Below are 22,565 nucleotides of genomic sequence, written 5' to 3'. Positions count from 1 at the left end.
TTAACTATCTGCATAAGATGTAAAAAAAATTCAACAGATGATCTTTAGAATTCTTTCTAGGTATAAAATTTGGAGAAAATACCTGTAAGATGACAATACATAGATAAATGTATCTAGTGAGTGATTAGAAATCAATATTGAGAACTAGGAAAAAACAATTTACAAAGGTTACCATTTTGGCCTTTGGGACTGACTGTTTTTTTCTTAGTGACAGGTTTCTGGGATCCTTTTTCTCTCGGATCTTCCATGTATTTCCTCTGGCATTCTTCAGCAGATCGAGAACCTACAGCCATAGCTATATCTGACCAGAAACCAGGCTTGTGCTTTGGAAGAGATGCAAAAGCACTACAGAAGACCAAAACCAGTTAAAGAACAAGAAATTCAAATTAACAAAAACAACTTCCTGAATGGATACCACTAAACCAATGAGACTTACTGAGCTAAAGGAATTTTAACCAAAACCATTCTAGATAACTGGGAAGAAGAAACTATTCCTTCCATTCAGTAACTTACTTGAGTGTTTAAAATATGAAGATGTAATTTTACATATTTGGTATGTATCTTCTATTTTGTTGTATTCTATGAAACCTGAAATTCATCTTAGGTCTCTCAACATCTTTTTCCTAAGTCTAACTATCGGTGATCTGATCTTCTGGGGGACTCACATGACTAATCTTACTGGTGCTAAGTATATTGGAGAATGAGCTCTTAGTTGCTATATATTCTCAAGTTATAAATTCTTACCAAAAAGTGTTATTCTTGCTCTCAATCTATCATAATTTACAGAATACAATATTTTATATATAATTGAGGGAAATAAAAATTGAAAGAGAAAAAAAACTGTCAATATAAGGTAGTCACCAAATTTAATAAATGAGTTATATTCTGAAAGTTTATTTGTAAATATTTAGAAACTGGTACACATATTTCTGCTTTCCTTCCTCCCCAACAGATTTTACATATTGTGGTTAAGCTGACAGTTCAGCCAGAAAAGATCTACTTAACTCATCAATTAACCTATGCAGCATTATGCTGGTAAATTTTAAAAACCAGCCCTCTGGGGTTAAAAAGTCCTTTATTCGTAGGGTTTTTGCCAATTTCTATATGGTAAATACCTCTATTGTGGCTGATTTTAAGCTACCAACATAATGTCCCTGAATGTGCAGTAAGAAATGTGTGATAAGGGGCGCCTGGGTGGCTCAGTGGGTTAGGCCGCTGCCTTCGGCTCAGGTCATGATCTCAGGGTCCTGGGATCGAGTCCCGCATCGGGCTCTCTGCTCAGCAGGGAGCCTGCTTCCTCCTCTCTCTCTCTCTGCCTGCCTCTGCCTACTTGTGATCTCTCTCTGTAAAATAAATAAATAAAATCTTTAAAAAAAAAAAAAAGAAAGAAATGTGTGATAAGACACAATTATACAGGATTTCCACCATATAGATATAATTGATGTAAAGAACCTTAAGGCATAGACAGTAATAATAAAATGCAGTAAAATAATTAGGAAATGATGAGTTTAGGGTATTACTTAATAAATTAATCTAATTGTAAATCTATACAAATCAGCTCTTGTGAAAGGACAAGTTGACTACAGAATACTACTCTCTCCGTGCATAAAAGGAAGACAAATATTTACAAGCATTAAACACTAATGAATGCTTCACTTTTTGCAGTTAATTATTCCACAGGTGTTCTAAAGTGAAGAACTAAAAGGAATGGAAGGCTCAGGCTTCCCTATTGTGTACATCATTAATTTGCCAGTATAGAACTGCCAGGACTATTTTTCATAATAAAAATAATTAATGCATTTAATTAGTCTAAAATTAACACATCTCTACTTTATCCCAGATAATGTTAAAAAGCAAATATAATGTAACTCCAATCCTACTTAAAACTTGCTATTATAGATAACAGGGAGAAAAATAAAACTTGCGTTTATAACTCACTAGCATAAAAACCAAAGTATTTACTATGACTTTCACACTGTTGTCTCTTTTATCTTATTTTGTATTGCTCTGCCCTCATTTTCTGTACTCTGATCATTTTGGCCTTCTTTCAGTATTTGTAAATACACTTTCTTCCTTTCCACTTTTATTCTACTGTTTTATTTAAAATAAACTTATCATGAAAATTTGGCTTAAATAATTTTTGTCTTTCAGATCTTAGTTCAAGTATCTCCTTAAGCTAAGTCAGATTACCCTGATATACTTTCATAAACCTCTTAAGAGTAATTACTTCCTAACTAGGTTATAAGCGTGATGAGGAGTACAAAATAGTGGGATGCAACTAAGAATCACTTGAGGAGGTTACATCAAATGTACAAGCAAGCAAATGTTATTAAAATAAGCAAATAGATTCACAGACTCTACCCTTAAAGATTTCAATTTAGGGCGCCTGGGTGGCTCAGTGGTTAAGCCACTGCCTTTGGCTCAGGTCATGATCTCAGGGTCCTGGGATCGAGTCCCGCATCGGGCTCTCTGCTCGGCAGGGAGCCTGCTTCCTCCTCTCTCTCTGTCTGCCTGCCTCTCTGCCTACTTGTGATTTCTCTCTGTCAAATAAATAAATAAAATCTTTAAAAAAAAAGATTTCAATTTAGTAGGTTTACGTGCCAACACTTTGAATTTTTCAAAAGATTCTCAGGTGATTGTTGTGCTATGCAGTCAGGATTGGAATTACTTTATTTTCTAAGAAGCATTAAGTATTATACCTAATTAAGAAAGAATCATTATATATAGTTAAGTGGGATAGTAGGAATAAGTGATGATAAAGAAAGGTGACAGGAAGGAGTGACTGACATGTGAGATAAAATTTGAAGGATGGATAAAATACAACAGGTGAAAATATGGCAATAGTATTTGCAAAGAAATGAAGATGAGGAGACAGGACGCCAAGTTAGGGAACAGAAAGTAGTGTATTTGTAGTATGGTAAATTTCAAAGGCATGGCTGGGATTAGAGCTTTGGGGAAAAACAAAACAAAACTAGAAAAGCAGAGCTCAAACTCAAGCATGCCATCTGTAAATATTTTAAGAGTATGCAGTATAGGCATCTTAACATTTTTTTCCTAAGTTAACATAGTAAAATTGTCTTTTTGGATATGGTTTATGAATCTTAACAAATATAAAGACTTGTATAGCCATGATCACAATTAGGATACATAATAGTTTCATTACACTGAAAAAAATTCCTAGTGCTTCCTCTTTGTGTCCACTACTATAACAACTGGCAATCATTGATGTTTTCTTAGTTCTGTCTTTCCAGAATGGAATTATACAGGATGTAACCTTCTGAGCTGCCTTTCCCCCACCCCCCCATTCAGCATGCCTCTGAAATTCATTCAGGTTGTTACATTATCAGTAGTTCTTTTTATTACCCAGTAGTCCATTCATTCTAAGAGTGTACCATGACTCATTTATGTGGAAAGTTCCACAGAAATCAACAGAGAGGAGCTCTACAAAACCACCCCATAAAGTTGTTTGTGAACTTCTGTGCTCATACCACAAATTTTCATATCTTTTCATTTCTGTTCAGTTCAGTATCTTTTCTCCCCCAGACCTCTTTCTCTTTGACCCATGGATTATTCACAAGTGTGTTATTTAAGTTTCAACTGCTTGGAAATGTTCCTGTTAGCCTTCCTTTATTGACTTGTGGTTTAAATCAACTATGGTCAAAGAACAAACACCCTATGCATGACTCCAGTTATTTTAAATTTGTCAAGATGTTTTTATGACCTAGTCAACGTTCAATCTAGTGAATGATCCACCTATCCTTGGAAAAAAATGTATTTTTCCCCCTATTTTTGGGTAGACTATTCTATAAATGTTGATTAGATAGTTGGCTGATGGGTGTTGTTCAGTTCTTCTGTAGCCTTGCTAATTTTTTGTCTACTAGTCAATCAATTGCAACAGAAAAGCATTGAAGTTTCCAACTGTAAATGTGGTTTTACCTCTCTTTTCAGTTCAGTCATTTCCTTTTAGTTCTCTGATTTTGATTCATGTATTTTGAGGGTTTTTTTAGTTAGATGCATATATATTTAAGATTGTTGTTTTCCTAGTAATTAACATTTCTCTAATTTTGTAATGTTCTTTATCCTTGATAATTTTCTTGGCACTAAAATCTTTGACAGGTTTTAGTATAGCCGCTTCAGCTAAGAGTTACCATGGTATTTTTCTATCTTTCCACTTGTAAGTTACTTATTCACCTCTGAAGTTCTCTTAAATGGCACTACAGCAGGGATTTTTTAAATTCATGCTGACAATCTGTCTTAAATGGTGCGTTCAGACCCCTAACATAATTATATTTGGATTTAAATAATTTTATTAGCTGTCTGCTTTGTTCTGTTTTCTATTTCTCTATTTTTCCTTTTCTGTCTTCTTTTGGATTAAAATTTTTTTTAGTATTATATCTATAATGTATATTTGAAAATACCTCTCTATAGTCTCTTAGTAGTTGCTCTATGGATTACTACAAACATAATCATCTACTTAGAATCAATTTTACTGCTTTGAGTAGAACAGAAAATTTACCGTAAGTCTCTTCATCCTTTCTCTCTATATATTGTTGTTTTATGTATTAAATTTCATATATTCAAAATTCCACCATACAATGTAATATTGGCTATCAACCAGTAAACATTCTAAAGAATTCAAGAAAACAGTATGTTGTATTTACCCAGATAGTTACCATTTCTCTTATTCCTTCATTTCTGATATTGACTGTCTCCTTCATCATTTCCATTCTGTTCCTGAGCCTATCTACTAAGTTTTTTATTTTGATTATTCTATTTCCCAGTTCTAAAATTTTCATTTGAGCCTTTTTGTCTTCTGTCAAATTTTCTGAATTTCTGTTCTTTTCAAGAATGGTTGCTTTTAGTTCCTGGAGCTTTTTAAAAATTTTTGACTAAAGAATTCTGTGCCTTTATTGGCCAAACAGGCTACATGAGAGGCATGAAGCAGGAGGAGTAGATGGCTCTGAAGCCAGGCCTGCAGTGCTTCATAAGCTTGTAGGTGGTGAAGAACTTGCTCAGGTAGTGGCCAATCATCTCCCGCTTGATTTCCATCTGGTTGAAGGTCTTGCCACTTTAGACCCCCCCACCATTGCCCACCATCTTGGGCATGGTGATCATGTCCTGCAGGAGCACCTCGGGACTATGCCATGGCAGGGGAGCTTCCTTCTTGGTCTTGCACAGGTGCTCCAGCAGTGAGTATGGCTTCTCCCACAAACTCCAGTTTCACTTCCGCTGCGGCTAGGCACCATACATCATCTGCAACAACCTCCTAGGACTGTATAGCAGCTGGTCAAGGTCTGCGATGCCAAAGGTGAACTTGCAGAAGGTGTGCTTCTGTTGTTCCACGTCCACCATCTTGTCAGCTCTTGGGAAAGCCTCCTGGACAATTTTAATACACCTGCTTCAGAATCTTTTCAGATAATTACAACATCTGTGTCATCTCAACATTAGCTTTTTTTTTTTTTTTTAAATAAATCGAAAATTTCCTGTTTCTCTGTATACTGAGTAATTCTGGACTATTTCCTAGGCATTTTGAAATACTGTAAAACTTTTGGTCATGTTTATCTATGGAAAATGTTAATGTTTTTGTTTTAGCAGGCAATCTGGTTGTAACCTGAGCTATAAATTCCCGTCAGTCTTTTGTGGTAGTAGTTTCAGTATGTTCTATTTTTAAAGCTTTGCAGTGCTATTAAAATATCCTGTGTGGGGGATACAAAGTGGCTGGCTGGCTTAAAAACTGGGTGGCACTCTACCTCTCAGTTCAGTTGTCAGTCTTGGGTATACAGTTTAGTATCAGATCCTCACATTTGCAACTTAGGGGTGAGCTCAAAAGTTCATAAACAACTTTATATAGGGTTGCTTTTCCTAGCTCCTCCCTTTGCAATTTTAGTTCCTGGAGCTTTTTAAAAATTTTTGACTAAAGAATTCTGTGCCTTTATTGGCCAAACAGGCTACATGAGAGGCATGAAGCAGGAGGAGTAGATGGCTCTGAAGCCAGGCCTGCAGTGCTTCCTGTTTTTGGTTCCTCTTTTGGTTCCTGCAGTGGTTCCTGTTTTTGGTTCTCTGGCAGAAGTCTACCGCTTTAGTTACCCAGCTCTGCAGTACACTTCATACAACTATCTTTCTGCAGTGCCAAGCCCAAAGAACAGAAAGAGAAATATGCCAACACAGGTAGCTCTACCTTTTTCTTTCATGACCTGAGCTGAAGGCAGACACTTAACTGAGACACGAAGGAACCCCAGTTGCCCTCCCCTTTTGAGACCTATATGTAACTGGAGAAAGGTTTCCCACTTTCAGAGCTTTAGGTCCGCGTGGGCCCCACATGCTGCTGTGATTTTCATCCTTGCAGGATTACATGGGGACTGTGAGGTAAGGGAAAGGAGAAAAGAAAAAGTGAACTGGGGGACTACTTCTACCGTTGCTGAGTGCTAGTAGTCCCTTTTCCTTCTCCACAAGCCAGAAGTGGAGGGCTTTTCTTTGAACTCTTAGTCATGCCTCAGTGCCCACTTCTACATTTTAAGTGGCCTTAATCTAGGTTAAGGAATACCAGAGGGAAAACTAGAATTATGTCCTCACTTCAGTGGTACTTAAAATTCTAGTCTTTCCAAACCAGCCTGCTACTATTTAGCTTCTTGAGTCAACAAAAAGCTGTTCCATGCATTCTGTTCACAGTTGCACACAAAAAAACATTAGAATGTGCTTTCCTTATCTTTTTGGGAACTGGAATCTTAATTTCATTCTTAACGAAATTCTTAATTTCATTAAAATAATCATAGATGAAATGGATATAGAGTAAAGGTTGAAAACCGTTATGATAACAAAATGATGGGATACAGCTGGAAAGGATAATTAAAGTAGAAGTACTGTATGCTGTCACTGCAAGACAGAAGGATCTCTATATAATTTGAAGATTAGTAAGAATGCAGGGCAGGTTTCTGATGTTAGAAGCACAGCATTACATTACATTAAAATTAATCTGGACATACATAAAGCAGATTACACAGATGCAAACAACAAAGTAAAAATACAAAGCTACTTCCATAGTTCAGGCAGGCATAAGGAGTCTGAAAAAGAGTAGTGTGAAGAGAAAGAGTGCAGATGGAATGATCCTGTGGAAAAATCTATAGCTCCTTGAGAACTCCTCTGATTTAAAAACAGAATAATGATAAAGTTTAAACACAGTTGATGGAAAGAATTACATTTTCAGAATCAGGAATGTCAGGCCAAGTAGACTGGCAGGGGAAAATAAGTTTAGTTTTTGACATATTATGTTAGAATCTCTGTCTGTGAGATTTATGAAGAGATGCCCAACAGGCAAAGGGAAACACAAATATATATATATATATTTTAAAGATTTTATTTATAAGAAAGAGAGTGAGAGAGAGAGACAAGTGGGCAGAGGGTCAGAGGGAGAGGGAGAAACAGGACTGGGAATCATGACTGAGCCCAAAGCAGATGTGTAACCAACTGAGCCAACCAGGTGCCCCATGGGAAACAGAAATCTAAATACAAGAATTCAGGACTAGGGATACAAATTTGGGAATCCCTGTTCAAAGAGTAAAGTTAGAACTATGAAAGGAAAAGATCACTGAAGACTAGATTATCTTAGCAAGAAAGCACCCAAAACAAAGGACTTTGGAGAAGAAGGAAAATTCTCTGCCTGAAAATAAGACAGAGAAGGAACATTTAGGAAAATGAAAGAGAAGGAACATAGCACAGAGATTTCAAGAACAGTGTTTCAAGAAGGTAGATCTGAAAATGAATTCCAAATATTACAAGGTTAGGGAGGACTCAAGCAAATGAATCACCGATCGTGGTATGTTTCTATCTTTTCTCTTACCAATCACGGACTCAAGCAAATGAATCACCGATCGTGGTATGTTTCTATCTTTTCTCTTACCAATCACATCTTCCTTTCTTTCTACTAGATCATTCCCATTAGCTCACCACCATACTCTGAGTTCTCTTACAAACAAATAAGCAACCAAACACACATCTTCCCTTATATTCACACTCTTACCTATTTTTTTGTTCCCTAACACTGACAATTTCTTGTGTTATCCACTTAGGTTGTCTTTACTCTCTCATTCACTCTCCATTGTTCAACTATGCTCTAGCTTCCAATGCTACTGCACCATTCAAATTACTTGTCAAGTCTATGTAGCTAAATCCAATTCTTATCATATTTGGTTTATTAGCAGCACTAACCATGAAACCGTGGATGGATCACCTAATTTCTCAGGCTATTTCTACTTTGTAAATGCAGGGGGAAAAGACCATATTAAATAATCTACAGGTCTGAATTCAGCTTCAAAGTTTGTAATTATAAATTTAACTAAAAAATATTTCTAAAACTATAAGACAGCAGCATTTCTCTGTTAAAGTATTTTCTCCACCTTAATAAAATTATATAAAGTATACATGGGATTACTTTATATGCATGTTCAGTGTGAAATGACAACCACAATCAAGTTACATAGTCACATAGTTACTCTTTTCTTGAGGGGGAGGGTAGCTGTCTTGAAACACTAAATGGGAAAGAAAGGAAGATTAACTTTTTTTTTGTTCATATGGAAGCTGTGGCCAACTATGGCCACAAAGCACATAGTCAGAAGTTATCTAGATTCTCCCTCCATTCTTTGTATAAATTTCTCTCCATGTGTTTTTGGATATCTTCCATGTTAATGATAAGAGGTCACTCTAATCATCAGCTCTTTATTGGAATTTTTACATCTTCAACTGTTTTGTGGCCACGCTAGATATTTTAAAAAGTCAAATCTAACTACTTACCAATGAAGTTTCTGTAATTCCTTCTCATTCCATTCTTCATCCTGAATTATACCAGGAAAACATTCAAAGGAATGCCTATTTGTCTCATTAGAGCCCATTGCCTCAATAATTGGAGACTCCTTCCTAATACCAGCTTTCTGAAGATTTTCTTTAGCAGAACATCTAGCTTTCTTTTGTTTGATATAAAATTCACTTTCACTTTCTTCAGTTTCAGATTCAGAAATCACTGGGATTTTCCTTGTGGTGGTTCTTGTGCTTTTCCTTAGGTGAACCACTGTTTCTTTGGTATTCCTTGCTCTGGTTTTCTTAGCAATTTCAGCTTTCTTTCTAATTCGCTTTTCTGTTTCGCTCTCTTCACTAGACAAATCTGATGAAGACTGATGTTCATAAAATGACATAGATGCCTTTTTGGTTTTCTTCAATTTTGGTAACAACTTTGTATTTTTCTTAAAATTGGAGGTGACCATCTTTTCCTTTTTAGGATGAGATATTTTGATTTTCTGGTTGACAGTGAGCAAATCACATTCATTGCGATCTTCCTTGTTTTTATTTTTCTGATCTACACTATACTCAAATGCATTTTTGAAAATCTTTGTGGGCTTATTGATCAAATGTACAGTTCCATTTAAGTCTGTTTTACTTTCTTTCTGATGATTTGGCTCTGCAAAATCTGTTACTGCTTTAATGGTGCCACAGGACAGATTATACTTCATGCATTCTTGTTCTATCACTTTTTTAGACTTAAGTGGTGTCACTAAAATATAAGCTTCCTTCTGATTAAGAGCCATACATTTTCTTTCTTTGTCTGAGGAAAACAGCTGTCTTGAGGTTAGAATGTCAATGGATACATTCGATTCTTCAGTTCTCTCTTTAATTTCATAAGACAAAACCAAATATCAAAATCTCAAATTAGCTACAAAATAAAGCACAGAATTTTTTTTCTAAAATAAAACATATTTTTTCCCATAAACTCCAATGTACACATTACTGTCATTACTAGTCTTCCTGAAGCACCAGTCTGTTCATATTATTGCCCCTCAATTATAAACATATTTTTTATACCAACCAGTCTGTGACTTCCTACAGTCTACTTAGTGTACACATAAACTCCTCTGTCTGGCCTTGAATGTAGTTCTGACCTCTCACTGTACTCAAATCTGACCTATATTCTTTGTCTACTGCACCACTATTTCTCCCAATTTTCTTGATTTTCAATTTTCACTATCATTCTACTTGGAGTTTTCTTTACTCACAAACCAAATCACTACTTGTTTTAATTCCATTCTCTAATCCACCTCATCCACAAACTTTGTCTGATTCTCTCAAGTGAATAAAAAGTTCTCCTTCCAATTTCCTGAATACTTTTAAATAATATGTTTGACAATGTACCCTGCATTATAAATATACAAACTTGTCTTATCTTTGAACTAGACTGGAAAAAAATCCTTAATAGTAAGAATTTTATCTACATTTTTAGATTTTTTGTTGTTGTTGTTGGGAGTTAGTACAGAGCCTTTCACATATGCAGTAAATGATAAATATATATTAAATCAACTCTTGAGGTAAAATATTTAGGTGACATAAGAAAGCCACTAGTGTTGCTAAAACTTTACTAGGTATATAATTCCTTACATGAAATGCAAGCTATCCTAGTTAGGGGAATAAGGAACTCTATATTTCTGTGGCCCCATTATCATTCCTAATGGTGGCAATGGAAACACAGTTTTGCTGAGTTGTCCAAACTCCATGAAGCATTATGGAATAACAATCAAACCAGAACTTGGGAATCTTTATTATACTGTGTCACTATTAAGGAAAGCAAATTAAAATAAGAGAAATTATCCAATTGCCATTATAAGTAATATATACAAATCATAAACCATCACACCAAGCATCATAGTGAAATACTGCAACAACCTACACATATAATGTACCATTTTACAAGATGAATGATAAAATAAAGACTGATGAGTAATGTTGGATGCTGGGGAGAAAAGAAGCCACTAAATTATAATTCATGAAGAAGTGGTACTAATTAAAAGTAATCAAAGATTACTAATTAAAAGTAATCATGGGCGCCTGGGTGGCTCAGTGGGTTAAGCTGCTGCCTTCGGCTCAGGTCATGATCCCAGGGTCCTGGGATCGAGCCCCGCATCGGGCTCTCTGCTCAGGAGGGAGCCTGCTTCCTCCTCTCTCTCTCTGCCTGCCTCTCTGCCTACTTGTGATCTCTCTCTGTCAAATAAATAAATAAAATATTTAAAAAAAAAAAAAGTAATCAAAGATTTCTCAATGGGTCATCTATCTTCCTAATGGAAGTGTTTTCTTTTAATTCCTCACAAAATCTGACTCAAATGTTCAACTGGCAATTTGAAACTTTTAAGCTTTCTAATTTTAAATAAAATACTTCTATTCTGAATATTTTTATTGATTTTATTAAATAATCTGAATAAAGATTCATCCTATTCTGGATACTTTAACCTAAGTCACATGATCCTGATAGTCTTTAAACATTTAATAAATGTTCTTCACTTTCACTTCCTTTCACTTATGAAATAAAATAAAGATGCTACTAAGCTGATGGATTTAACTCAACATGAAATCTGAAAATTGCTAATGTATAGAGAAAAGACTCTTTAAATTCTGGTATGCAGGATTTCAAAGAAATCATACTGAAAATCGACACACATAGCTAAATGATGGCATTAATTTCATAAAAAAATTCATAGTCTTTAAACATTTCTTTTAAATGTAAACCCAGTAAAGTTATATCACCATGAACATTCCAAAAATCATATTTAAAATAATAGCTTTGTTATTTAAAAAAAACATTATGGGTGCCTGGCGGGCTCAGCTGGTAGAGCATGTGACTCTTGATCTCAGGGTTATCAGTTTGAGCCCCATGTTGGGTGAATAATTTACTTTAAAAAAAAGAGGTTAAAAAAATAAATAAATAAAAATTATTTAATATCTAGATTAAGTAAGGGAAACCTACAAGTAAATATGGTATGTAAGGTAATAGATTATTTTATTATGCAAATTATGTTATATAGAAAAACCATACTTTATTGTACATCTAAAACTAGTAACATTGTATGTTAATTATGGCTCAATTAAAGAAAAAAACTGGTATTCTGAAAAAACACCAAAAAAGCCCCTGACACTTATAACCATTGTAATACTTCATTTACCACTTTAGATTTGGAAATTTTGAGATCACTTTTACTATATATTTAATATAACTTTATTATATATTTAACATAATATTATATAGTATTATTATATTAAAAACATTTCAAATAAGAGTTATCTACTTATTATAAAATCAATAAAGATATAATACCATGCTTCTGACTTTTAATTATCATTTCATCTGCTCTTTCACAATTTTCAAGTTTCTTTGAAGACAAGTTTTCATATTCTTTCTTCCCATTTAATTCCTTCAAAACAAAAAAAAATAGCTTTTTATTTTAACAACTACTACCTATAAACAGGACCTCAAGTATTTTCATAGTATGTATCAAGCATGCAAATATCTAGGTACATTTAGTTCTACAAATTTCATTAATGGAGGCAGTCAGAAACTCATTTGCCAGAGCTTGAGTTTTGGAATCACCATGTGGGTATCAACTATCTTAGATATTTCCTATAATGATTTAATACCCATGATATGTCAACTGCATATACAAACACACAAACAAACACAAACACACTTTATTTAAGCATTACTCTAAGAGCTAAACTTTGTTTTATTGACTTCACTTTTCCAACGAGGCATGGAGAAAATAAGTATCAAGGCATTGTCAAGGCTGATATTTAACAGAATTCATGATTTCTGATTTGGTCCTGAACAATTTTAGTAGCATCACACCACCACTCTACATATCACAGTGTACAGTAAAAGCTTACCTCATTAGATAAGTCATTTCCTCCTCCATTTTGAAAAGTATTATTTACATGGTCATCTGGGAGCCTTAATGGTGGTTTATTTTGGCAATTACCATGGCACACGTTTAATTCTGTGGCTCCTGGCAACCTACTGCGCTTACTATTTTTCACTTCTATGTGTACAAAGATGGAGATATTAACAAATTATTAAATAGAAGATAAACTGCCTTTCCACATTAAAGAATTCACTTTCAAGAAATGTTATCTAGAAAGAGTAGTAAATTAATGTTCATACTTTTTTTCCAGCAGGAGGGAGGGTGGGATATGAGGCAGATTACAGTTTTGGCAAAGAGGTGACGCAACAGTTCTGTTAGCTACCTTATAGCAATGGTCACTCAAAAAAAAACATGCCATTCCCTCCATGGAAGCAAACTGGTTTTGTCTATTAACAAAAATGCAATTTGATATAAAAATATAGGCATTTGTAATATAGGTCCAAGATGGGTTGGTAACCTAAATACTTAAGTCTAGGAAAGTGAAAGAAAATCACCTTTCATTGCCATGTTTATTAGTGTTCTTGATTCTGATGAACTAAAACATAATATTTAAAGAAGTAAGCAGAGAATAAACTGCACTGTTTTTCAAGTATTAAGAAATAAGAATTTTAGGGCAGTGCAAGTCAAACACTAAATACACTATAAACAGTGTAGATTTAAAAAAAAAAAGCAAACATACCCAAATGACAACAATCAATGTCATAAGTAGTGCTGGCTTTTTGGAGGACATCTGTTTGGTTTTCTCTCACATCATTTTTTGATGATTTTTGTATATCAGGGACAAATCTTCCCATTTTCTGTTTTTGTCTGGCCTTTCTCTCTTTCTTTTCACAAGCCCTAAAAACAAGTATAGCATTTTTCCTCTGAACATATAAATAAAGTCCCTCAGATAAAGCTCCTTCCCCAGCAAAGATTAATCTTACATTATTTAAACCTTTGACTTCTACCTCTTCCCCCACAAAGAACTGAAAGACAGCACCTTAAAAGAATCATAAAACCTTGTAAGTGTTTCCTACTCTATGCTCTTTCATTTCCTACTTAAGCTAATATTGTAAGAAAATTACAGGACTATTGCTGACAGTTGCCTATTTCTGGAAATAAATTTTACTGAAACATTGCCACATTCATTCATTAAAGTACTGTCTATGGTTGCTCTCCTGTTACAAAGGCAAAGTTGAATAGTTGATAGCAATATGCCCATAAAAACACTTCCTATCTGGCTCTTCACAGGACCATCCCTCCACCCCAGCACTATAAATTATACAATGGTACTGTGATTAATTAACTTATATCATTGTGAGTTCCTTTAATGGCAAGAATTAATAAAATTTTCTTTGCTTTTCCTGTGCCAACACAGTGTCTGCTAAGCAACTGACAATAACTACTGATGGAAGGAATGAAAAAAGACCAAGAACTTAACACCCATGTTTAACAGCAACATCCCTCTTAAATGGTGTTTGAATGAGGATGCTCCCTGAAATGTCAACGGTATTATTTTCCTCTTAGATTTATTCCATATGACAGAAATTCTAGTAAAGTATTACTGCTTTCTAAAAATCCAGGATTAGAGAGAACTTTAAAACTAGCATTCCCTGCCCCCCCGAAAAACAAGTTAAAACCAATTTAATTGGTTAAACAGATATATTTGTAAAAGCCCCCCAAATTTTATACCTAAAATGGGTGCATCTTATCAAATATAAATTATATCTTAATAAAGTTAATTTTTTAAAAATTAAGAAGTACTTTACCTTAATTGTTCTAGAAAATTATCAATATGCTCTTTCCATTTTTCTGGAAAGCCAAACATAAACTTCCTTATGAGATAATTTGGATATCCTATTTAACAATAAACAAACAAAAATTATCTAAAAGCTAAGAATTTTAAAGACATATCATTGGTTCATTAGATCACTGAAAAAACATACACTTATTGCTCACTTTGTGCTAGGCACTGCCACAGACATTAAGGATTCAGCAGCTAACAAAACAAAAATTCCTGTCTTCATGGAACTTGACTTTTAGTGTGAAAGAGTAAGCAAACCAATAAATAAACACCTTGTTTGTTAGATGGTCACCAATGCTATGGAGAAAAATTAAGCAGTCAGTCAGCAAAAGGATACTAGTATACATATGCTGGGGGAGGAAGAGGGGTGCAGCATTTTTAAATGAGGTTCTCACTGAAATAGCATCATTTGAGTAAAACTTTGAAGGACATGAGGGAGTAAGCCATGTGGCAATATGGGGTTAAAACATTGGAAGCAAAGGGAACGAAATAAAAGGCTATGAGATAAGAGTGTGCCTGGCCTGATGTAAAAATTAGTATGGTTGGAGAGAAGTCAAAAGAAGTTAGTACTAGGAGACTACTCAGAAGGGAAGAGAGGCAGTAGAGGAACATGGAAGATGATAAGGCTTTGGGGTCATTTTATGGGCCTACTCTTTTACTTTGGGTAAGATGGAAAGCTACAGAAAAATGTTTAGCAAGGGAGCCACAGGATTTAACTTGCTTAAAGAGGACTATATTAGCTGCTATTTTGAGAAGTCTCTGGAAATACAAGTGAAGAAACAATGAGACCAGTTAGGATTCTGTAATGATTCAGATAAAAGGTAAGGGAGGTCGGGACCATAGAGGTCAGCAGAGGCCTGGCTTCTCAATAAATTATAGAGATAATGCCAATAGGATGTACTGACCCACTAAATGTGGGTGTGAGAGAGACAAGATTCAAAATGCCTCCAAGCATTCTGGCTAGCCACTGGTAATAAGGAAAGAGGGGGAAGACTATTAACATTACCTAAGCAGATTAAGCAGATTATAGGGAGAAGACCAGGTTTTAGACATACCAAGTTTGAGATGCCTGCAGACATCCTAGTGGAGATGTCAAATGGGCAGATGGAAAATGAGTTGAGTGGCTTGGGGAGTTTTTTTGGTAAGAGATATAAATTCAGCATTTGCTTACCATATAGATGAGATTTAAAGCCTCAAAGAAATAAGCACATCATAGAATGTATATACAAAGAGCTAAAGTCTACTCCATATTAAGAGGCAAAGAAGAAAGAGAAAAATAAGCAAATAAACTAAGAAGGAATAGGGAGAAAGGCAGCATGAAAATCTGGATACGGTGATCCAGAAGGCAAAAAAAGAAGTATTTCAAGGAGATTAAGTATGAATAACTATGATAAGCAGATACTTGATTTAGCAATGTGGGGGCCATTGGTAACTCCGAGAAGGTCTGTTTGGTAGAGAATTGTGATTTAAGGCACGATTAAAGAATTTTTTTTTTAAATAGGAAAGAATTCAAGGAATTAGAATCTTCTGAGCTGTTTTTGCTGTAAGCAGTAGCTGACATAAGTGGGGTTAAAAGGGTTTTTGTTTTTGACAGGATAAGGGAGAATTACTGGAGTGATATCCCTGAGTAAAAGAGGGAAAATGGAAAGTACGGTACAAATGGAGAGGTTGACACATTCATAAACAAAAGCAGATACATATGCAAGCAGGTCAACAGATGTGATGGTAAACTTCTCTTCTGATTGTTTCTATTGCTCAGGTGCTCCCCTCCCTCATCCAGCACCTCTACTGTGAGAGGAAAAAAGGAGGTATTGAAAATTTATAAAAATATGCAATAGTCATCAAGGAGGATGGGAGAGTGAATGCAATAGGGAAATGTGGTAAAATACCAAGAGACCACAACTTGTTGCTGGTAATCACAACCTTTAAGATACTCAGGTATGCTTTTCTTCGGCCACATTACTGTGTGCAAGGCATAGGCAGAAAATTAGATAACAGGACTGGGGTTGTGCTGGGCAGGTTCAACAAACTAGGAAGCTAAATTATAGCTTTATAAAGCAGTTTCTCACACAACAACATTTCACTTGACTTTTTAAAAATCACTGAACTTATTTAAACTGTCATTAAGGGTGATTAAATCAGAGAAAAATAGTCAACACATATAATAAATAGTTTTACATAATGTGGACAACTCTGTTTTAATTTTTTGTTTTGATTGAACCATAATTTTAAAACACCTAAGAACAACAACAAAAAAATAGGTATCACTGTTAGGAATATGGTTAATTGATTCATTTAAAGTAATTTATAATAATGACAGTCATTACCTGCTTCCTTCATGGAAATCCGATCTATCATCCCTTTTAATATGTAAATATTGCCTGATAAAGTCCTAAGTTTGTTGTGCTTAATCCGTTCTATAATGACATTACTGTGCCAATATATGTTAGTGATGTCTCTAGGAGAAAATTAAAGGCCAAAATATTCACATTTTACATATGTAAGTATACAAACTTATAATAATAAAAAGTAATAAATTTGCACTCTACAAACATTTAGCAATATTATCCATTTAATTATAAACATCTGAGGGCCAAACATTGCAGCAGAATTCAACTGCCTGGGGTGCCTGGGTGGCTCAGTGGGTTAAGCCGCTGCCTTCGGCTCAGGTCATGATCTCAGGGTCCTGGGATCGAGTCCCGCATCGGGCTCTCTGCTCAGCAGGGAGCCTGCTTCCTTCTCTCTCTCTCTCTGCCTGCCTCTCAGTGTACTTGTGATTTCTCTCTGTCAAATAAACAAATAAAATCTTAAAAAAAAAAAAAAAAAAAGAATTCAACTGCCTGGCTAATGTGATCCTCAGAGTATGTAATAAGAAACTACTGTGGCCAAACCAAACCACTAATATAAAATTTATCATTAGCAAAGAAGCAGGGGCCTTCTCTAAATGGTGCTGACAATGCCTGCAACTTCATCTTAACTGATGCCAAGTTTCTGAAGAATGTTTTTCTGTCCCTCTCCTCAGGGACTGAGCTGTTAGCTTTCATGCAGTTACATAGTTTGGATTCCCCTAATCCTGTGAGTACTTTTTGTCTTTTTACCCTCACTACCCATCCAAGTATTTTTACCTTCCTTTTTGAAAATACCAAAAAAAGAGTTCCAACTGGGAAAAAAAAAACTGCAAGATCAAATCACTAACCCATAAATCTACTCTTTGTATTTCCTTAAATGAAGCTAGAAATATAAAACAGAAAGAAAATATAAAGATGTATTAGATAAATGTTGAACATTCCCAATTCATCAGGTAACTAGTAATAAACACACTAATTTTAAGGGTAATATGACAGTTAAGTTCCTTTCATTTGGTCAAATGGGACTAAACTCAGACACATTTTAATACAGTGATCCTGTGCTTTTTTGTTTCATTTTACTTAACAGTTAAATAGCACTCCAAAAGCACTGTTCTCAAGTCTCACAAATATTAACTACTTTAATATTCAAAATAACCCAAAGAATAGGTAATATTATTATTATCTTTGTGCAGATGAAGAAACTGAGACTGATAAAGGATAATAGTGCCCATGTCATATAGCTGGTAAGGCAGCTGGAGCGTGATTCCAACACAGACCACCTCTTTGACATTAAGGACATTGGCCCAAGACAAGCAGAAATAGAATGGGCAAGACAGATTTTAAATAAGTAACCTACAAACTTCTAGGTGAGTACCCTGAACAGTGATATCTCATTTTATGACAACTTTTATTACAATTTTATTTTAACCACTAAGAAACTGGTTTTGAAAAAGAGAAAATGGTGCTAATAGAGTAGCAAAATTAGGCAAAGTCCACTCACCTGATGACGCCTTTGCTTTAGGGAGAACCAGAGAGTGCCAATGATTACTTAATATGTAGTTGTATGGCAAAGTGTTAAATAATTCTGATTCCTTTTCTGGATCAGTAATTTAGATCTGGTTGTCCCAATTTAGATGTGAGAATCTGGACTGAAATGCATGTAGTAAATATTAACTACCCATATATAATTAAGCAGAGAACACCAGTCCACTTAATAGAAGCTCTTTAAAATATAAAGCATCATGAGGGGCACCTGGATGGCTCAGTGGGTTAAAACCTCTGCCTTCGGCTCAGGTCATGATCTCAGAGTCCTGGGATCCAGCACCACACCGGACTCTCTGCTCAGAGAGGAACCTACTTCCTCCTCTCTTTGCCTGCCTCTCTGCCTACCTGTGATCCCTGTCTGTCAAATAAATAAATAAAATCTTAAAAAAAAAAAAAAAAAAAAAACATTGTGTATACAAATTTGAGTTGTTACTATTCTAAAAGGAACTTAACTGGCGAAAACAAGAAATCTGGTTATAATCAACATGGCCAGCTTCTGTACAGTCCTTTTACTTTTCTGTCTTCAGTTTGTAACCCTGTTACAAAGTCTTTGTTTTGTAGGAAGATGCATCTCCTTCCAGCTCTTACATACTTATAAATTTTATTAAAATACTGAAATGTTATACTTACGTCAATTTTCCTTCTACACATATAGCGGTATTATTATTTATGATTTTAATCATCCATTCCTGTAGCTGGACCACCTATCAGCATAAAATGAAGTATATATTTCCTGTTACTTGTAGCAAAAGCATTACAAAATCAATTTACGTCATATAAAAAGAAAAAACTCACATATTTAGTGCTCATCTATGTAAGAACCACATTCTATTTTAAATAATAACAAGGTAAAGACTCTCATATACAATGAAAACAGAAAAGAGGAAGATTGGAAGTTGTACTGCATAATTTTTTGTCCAATCCAGAATCAGTTCTCCATCAAATATTCTTATATCAAATATCTCAACCACTGAAGAAAAAAAAAATCACCTAAAATTCTAAGGTATCCATTAAAGACAAAAGACCTGACTTTTATATGAGTCAGCTGTGTAGTATATACTCCACCATCATTCTTATCCTAAAAAAAAAATAGCATTTTTCTTTTTTCTGCAAATTTGGTTTTGAATTGCATTTAATTTTCTTTAAACTACAAAGGTGATTACTAATAATCTATATTTCACAGCAGTCTAATCCAGAGCAAATATCTAAACAGCTCAGAGAATTATTTTAGGACAAAATCCTACTGTAGAGGAAAATTTCTGTGAATGTCTGTGTTAAGAAATTGCTTCTACTATGTAACAACACTAAACTATTTCTGATGAGAAATTCAGCAAAAGTCATAACTAATTTGAGTAGCCATTTAGTATACATACAAAAAATTATAAATTTATAAAGACAAATTCTTCTGTGGTAGTTTTATAGCGAGCCAGAAAAAGATGCTAAAATGAAAGGTCCTTCTATTTATTCCACTTTTCCTCAGTTATGTTTATTTTTATTTTATTTTTTCCTCAATTATAAACAAGCAATGAAATTCCTTTTTCATTTTTAACACTTGGATATTTGGAACTATCTAAGATAGATCAAGGACAATCAGATGGAGATGATGTTAAAAACAAAAAATAAGGGACATCTGGGTGGCTCAGTCATTAAATGTCTGTCTTCAGCTCTGGTCATGATCCGAGGGTCTTGGGATGGATCCCTGCATTGGGGTCCCTGATTCATGGGAAGCCTGCTTCTTCCTCTCCCACTCCCCCTGCTTGTGTTCCCTCTCTTATTGTGTCTTGCTGTCAAATAAATAAATAAAATCTTCTAAAACTATTTTAAAAAAATAATACTAGGCAACGTTCCAAGTATTTTAGATTCAATGACTCATGTTATCCTCATAACACTAGGAGGCAGATAATATTTTCCTCATTTTATAGATAAAGTAACTGTAAAGTCAAGTTAAATAACTTGCCCATGTCACACATAGCTAGTTAGGGGCACAGATTGGTTACAAATCTGGGAATTCTGGCTCCAGAATCTTGTACCATCCTGCTTACATAAAATATCAAAACGTGCATTCATGCTCATTCAGCATAATATTCTTGACCTGTACTATATGCCAGGCAGTTAGGCAGTAGGATTCAGCAAGAAACAAAATGGCTGCCCTATTACAGCAAACACTGGTGTGTGTGTGTGTGTGTATGCTACTGTGCACTCACAGGGGCTGAGGGGTGGATGTGTAGAAGCAAGTAGAGTGGTGATGGTTATATCCAAACAAATGGACAAATAATGTCTGACAGTGATAATTATAAAAAATAAGTACAAACATGCTTACTTAGATATGATAGGGAAGGTCTTGGAACAGAAAACTGAGTAAAGTAAGGGACAGGACATATGGGTTACCTGGGAATACATTCTTCCAGGCAAAGGGAACAGGTACAAAGTCCCCAGATAGATAGCATAGAGGGCACAGCAGCTTGAATAAGCAAGAAAGCAACAGAGGGGAGTGAGAGATGAGATTAGGCATGTCAAGGACTGAATTATGTAGAGTCCTGTAAAAGATGGTAAAGGCTTAGGGTTTTCTCTTAAGATAAAAAGATAAAAAGTTACTGGAGGATTCTGAGCAGAGTGGAGACATGACTTAATATTTTATGGAGTTACTAGGTAGAAAATGGACTATATAAAGATTCTGGCAGGGCACCTGGGAGACTCAAGTTAGCTAAATGTCAGACTTTTGATTTTGGCTCAGGTCATAATCTCAAGGTCATGAGATCGAGCCTTGTGGGGGCTACGTGCTTAGCAAGGATTCTGCTTAAAGATTCTCTCTCTCCCTTTCCCTTTTCCCCTGCTTGTACACATGCTCTCTTTTCCTTTAGGGTAAACAAAAAAATCTTTGGGGGGAAAAAAAAAAAAAGGAAAGGAAGGAAGAAAAAAATAAAAAGAAAAAATGGTGATTCTGGCTATCTGAAAAACAGAATGGAGAGAGAGAACAACAGCGGGGAGCAAGGAGACCATTAAGCTATTATAGTAACCAAGATTTTATGGTACCCTGGACTAAGGTAGTGATTGAGTATTGAGAAGTGGCCAGATTTAGGACAGAAGAGCCAACAGGATTTCCTCACAGTCTGGAGTGGAGTATGACAGAAAAACAAGAGTCTCAAATGAATCTGAAATTTTAACCTAAGTTAAAATTTGGGGGAATGGTATTACTATGTACCAGTATGGGACACAGCTGAGAGAAATTTTGGGGGAAGAAATCATTTTAGACATATTAAATCTGAGATGCCTATTAAATATCAATGGAGAAGTCCTATAGACAATTGAATATGTGACTGTGGGGTTTAGGAGAATGTTCTGGACTTGAGATATATATTTAGGAATTATCAGTAAAGAAATGGGATGTAAAGCTACAGCAGTGGATAATCCAGTCTCTAGAGTGTGTGCAGGCACTAGAGAATCAGTTTCAAGGACTGATTCTGGGGAATTACAGTATTATAGATAGTGACAAGAGAAAGCAGCAACTGGAATGAGAAGAATGGCCAGTGAGACAGTAGAAAATCAGGAGTGAGGTATCATGGAATTCAATAGAAAAAAACAATACAATGTTTTAAGAAGGATGTTTTGATTCAGCTGTGTTAAACCCTTGTCTGCAACAGAATAATAAGAAATAATAATTACTGGTTTGAGATCACTGGTGAACCTGAAAAGGGCAATCTTCACAGCGATTTATGAATGCCCAAAGTAGAATATATTTCAGAAAGAATAAGAACAAAAACTGTGAATATATGTACCTCTATCAAGGTGTTTTACAGTAAATGGAAACAAAAAGATGGGGTGACAGTTGAAATGGGATAGGGAGTAACAGGAAGGCAGACTTTTTCTTTGCATTTTTCTTTTTTTAAATGCAGGCCATGTTTCAGCACATTTATATGCTAATGGAAATTTTCCACAAGACAGAAAACAACTGAGGGGATAATTAGAGGGACAAAGTTCTATAGGTGGTAAGAGGAGGTGAATTGGCCTTGAAAAGGGAGCACAAACTGTTCATCCATTATAAGAGAAGGGGAAGCAGAATACGTGGATAGAGCAGCCGGGAGATTGGTGGATTTGGTAATGGGAACAGGAGGTTCAATAATTTGGGAATGGGGCTTTCTCTCATTCTAATAAATAAATAAA

At 35.1% G+C, this 22,565-nt stretch overlaps 1 protein-coding gene and 1 long non-coding RNA gene across 3 annotated transcripts in view; one reads left to right on the top strand and one right to left on the bottom strand.

Moving 5' to 3' along the window:
• Positions 1-22,565, bottom strand: part of MIS18BP1 (MIS18 binding protein 1) — a 47,534-nt gene that overhangs the window by 11,295 nt on the left and 13,674 nt on the right. For both annotated transcript variants that reach the window (XM_082735235.1, XM_082735236.1), the window contains 8 exons: positions 19,035-19,108; positions 16,839-16,969; positions 14,477-14,564; positions 13,408-13,565; positions 12,694-12,845; positions 12,128-12,224; positions 8,788-9,655; positions 173-345 (listed from right to left, as the gene is read on the bottom strand). In XM_082735235.1, the coding sequence (XP_082591361.1) occupies positions 173-345; positions 8,788-9,655; positions 12,128-12,224; positions 12,694-12,845; positions 13,408-13,565; positions 14,477-14,564; positions 16,839-16,969; positions 19,035-19,108 (1,741 nt within the window). The remainder of the gene's footprint in view (positions 1-172; positions 346-8,787; positions 9,656-12,127; positions 12,225-12,693; positions 12,846-13,407; positions 13,566-14,476; positions 14,565-16,838; positions 16,970-19,034; positions 19,109-22,565) is intronic.
• LOC309867030 lies at positions 16,272-18,486 on the top strand. Its single transcript, XR_014312935.1, has 3 exons — positions 16,272-16,449; positions 17,534-17,586; positions 18,053-18,486. It is a non-coding gene; the product is annotated as an uncharacterized lncRNA (long non-coding RNA).

This window comes from Mustela nivalis (assembly GCF_964662115.1).
Source record: "Mustela nivalis genome assembly, chromosome: 6".
NCBI lineage: Eukaryota > Metazoa > Chordata > Mammalia > Carnivora > Mustelidae > Mustela > Mustela nivalis.
Note: the sequence above shows the minus strand (reverse complement) of the source record. Positions and strands in the feature narration are given on the sequence as shown.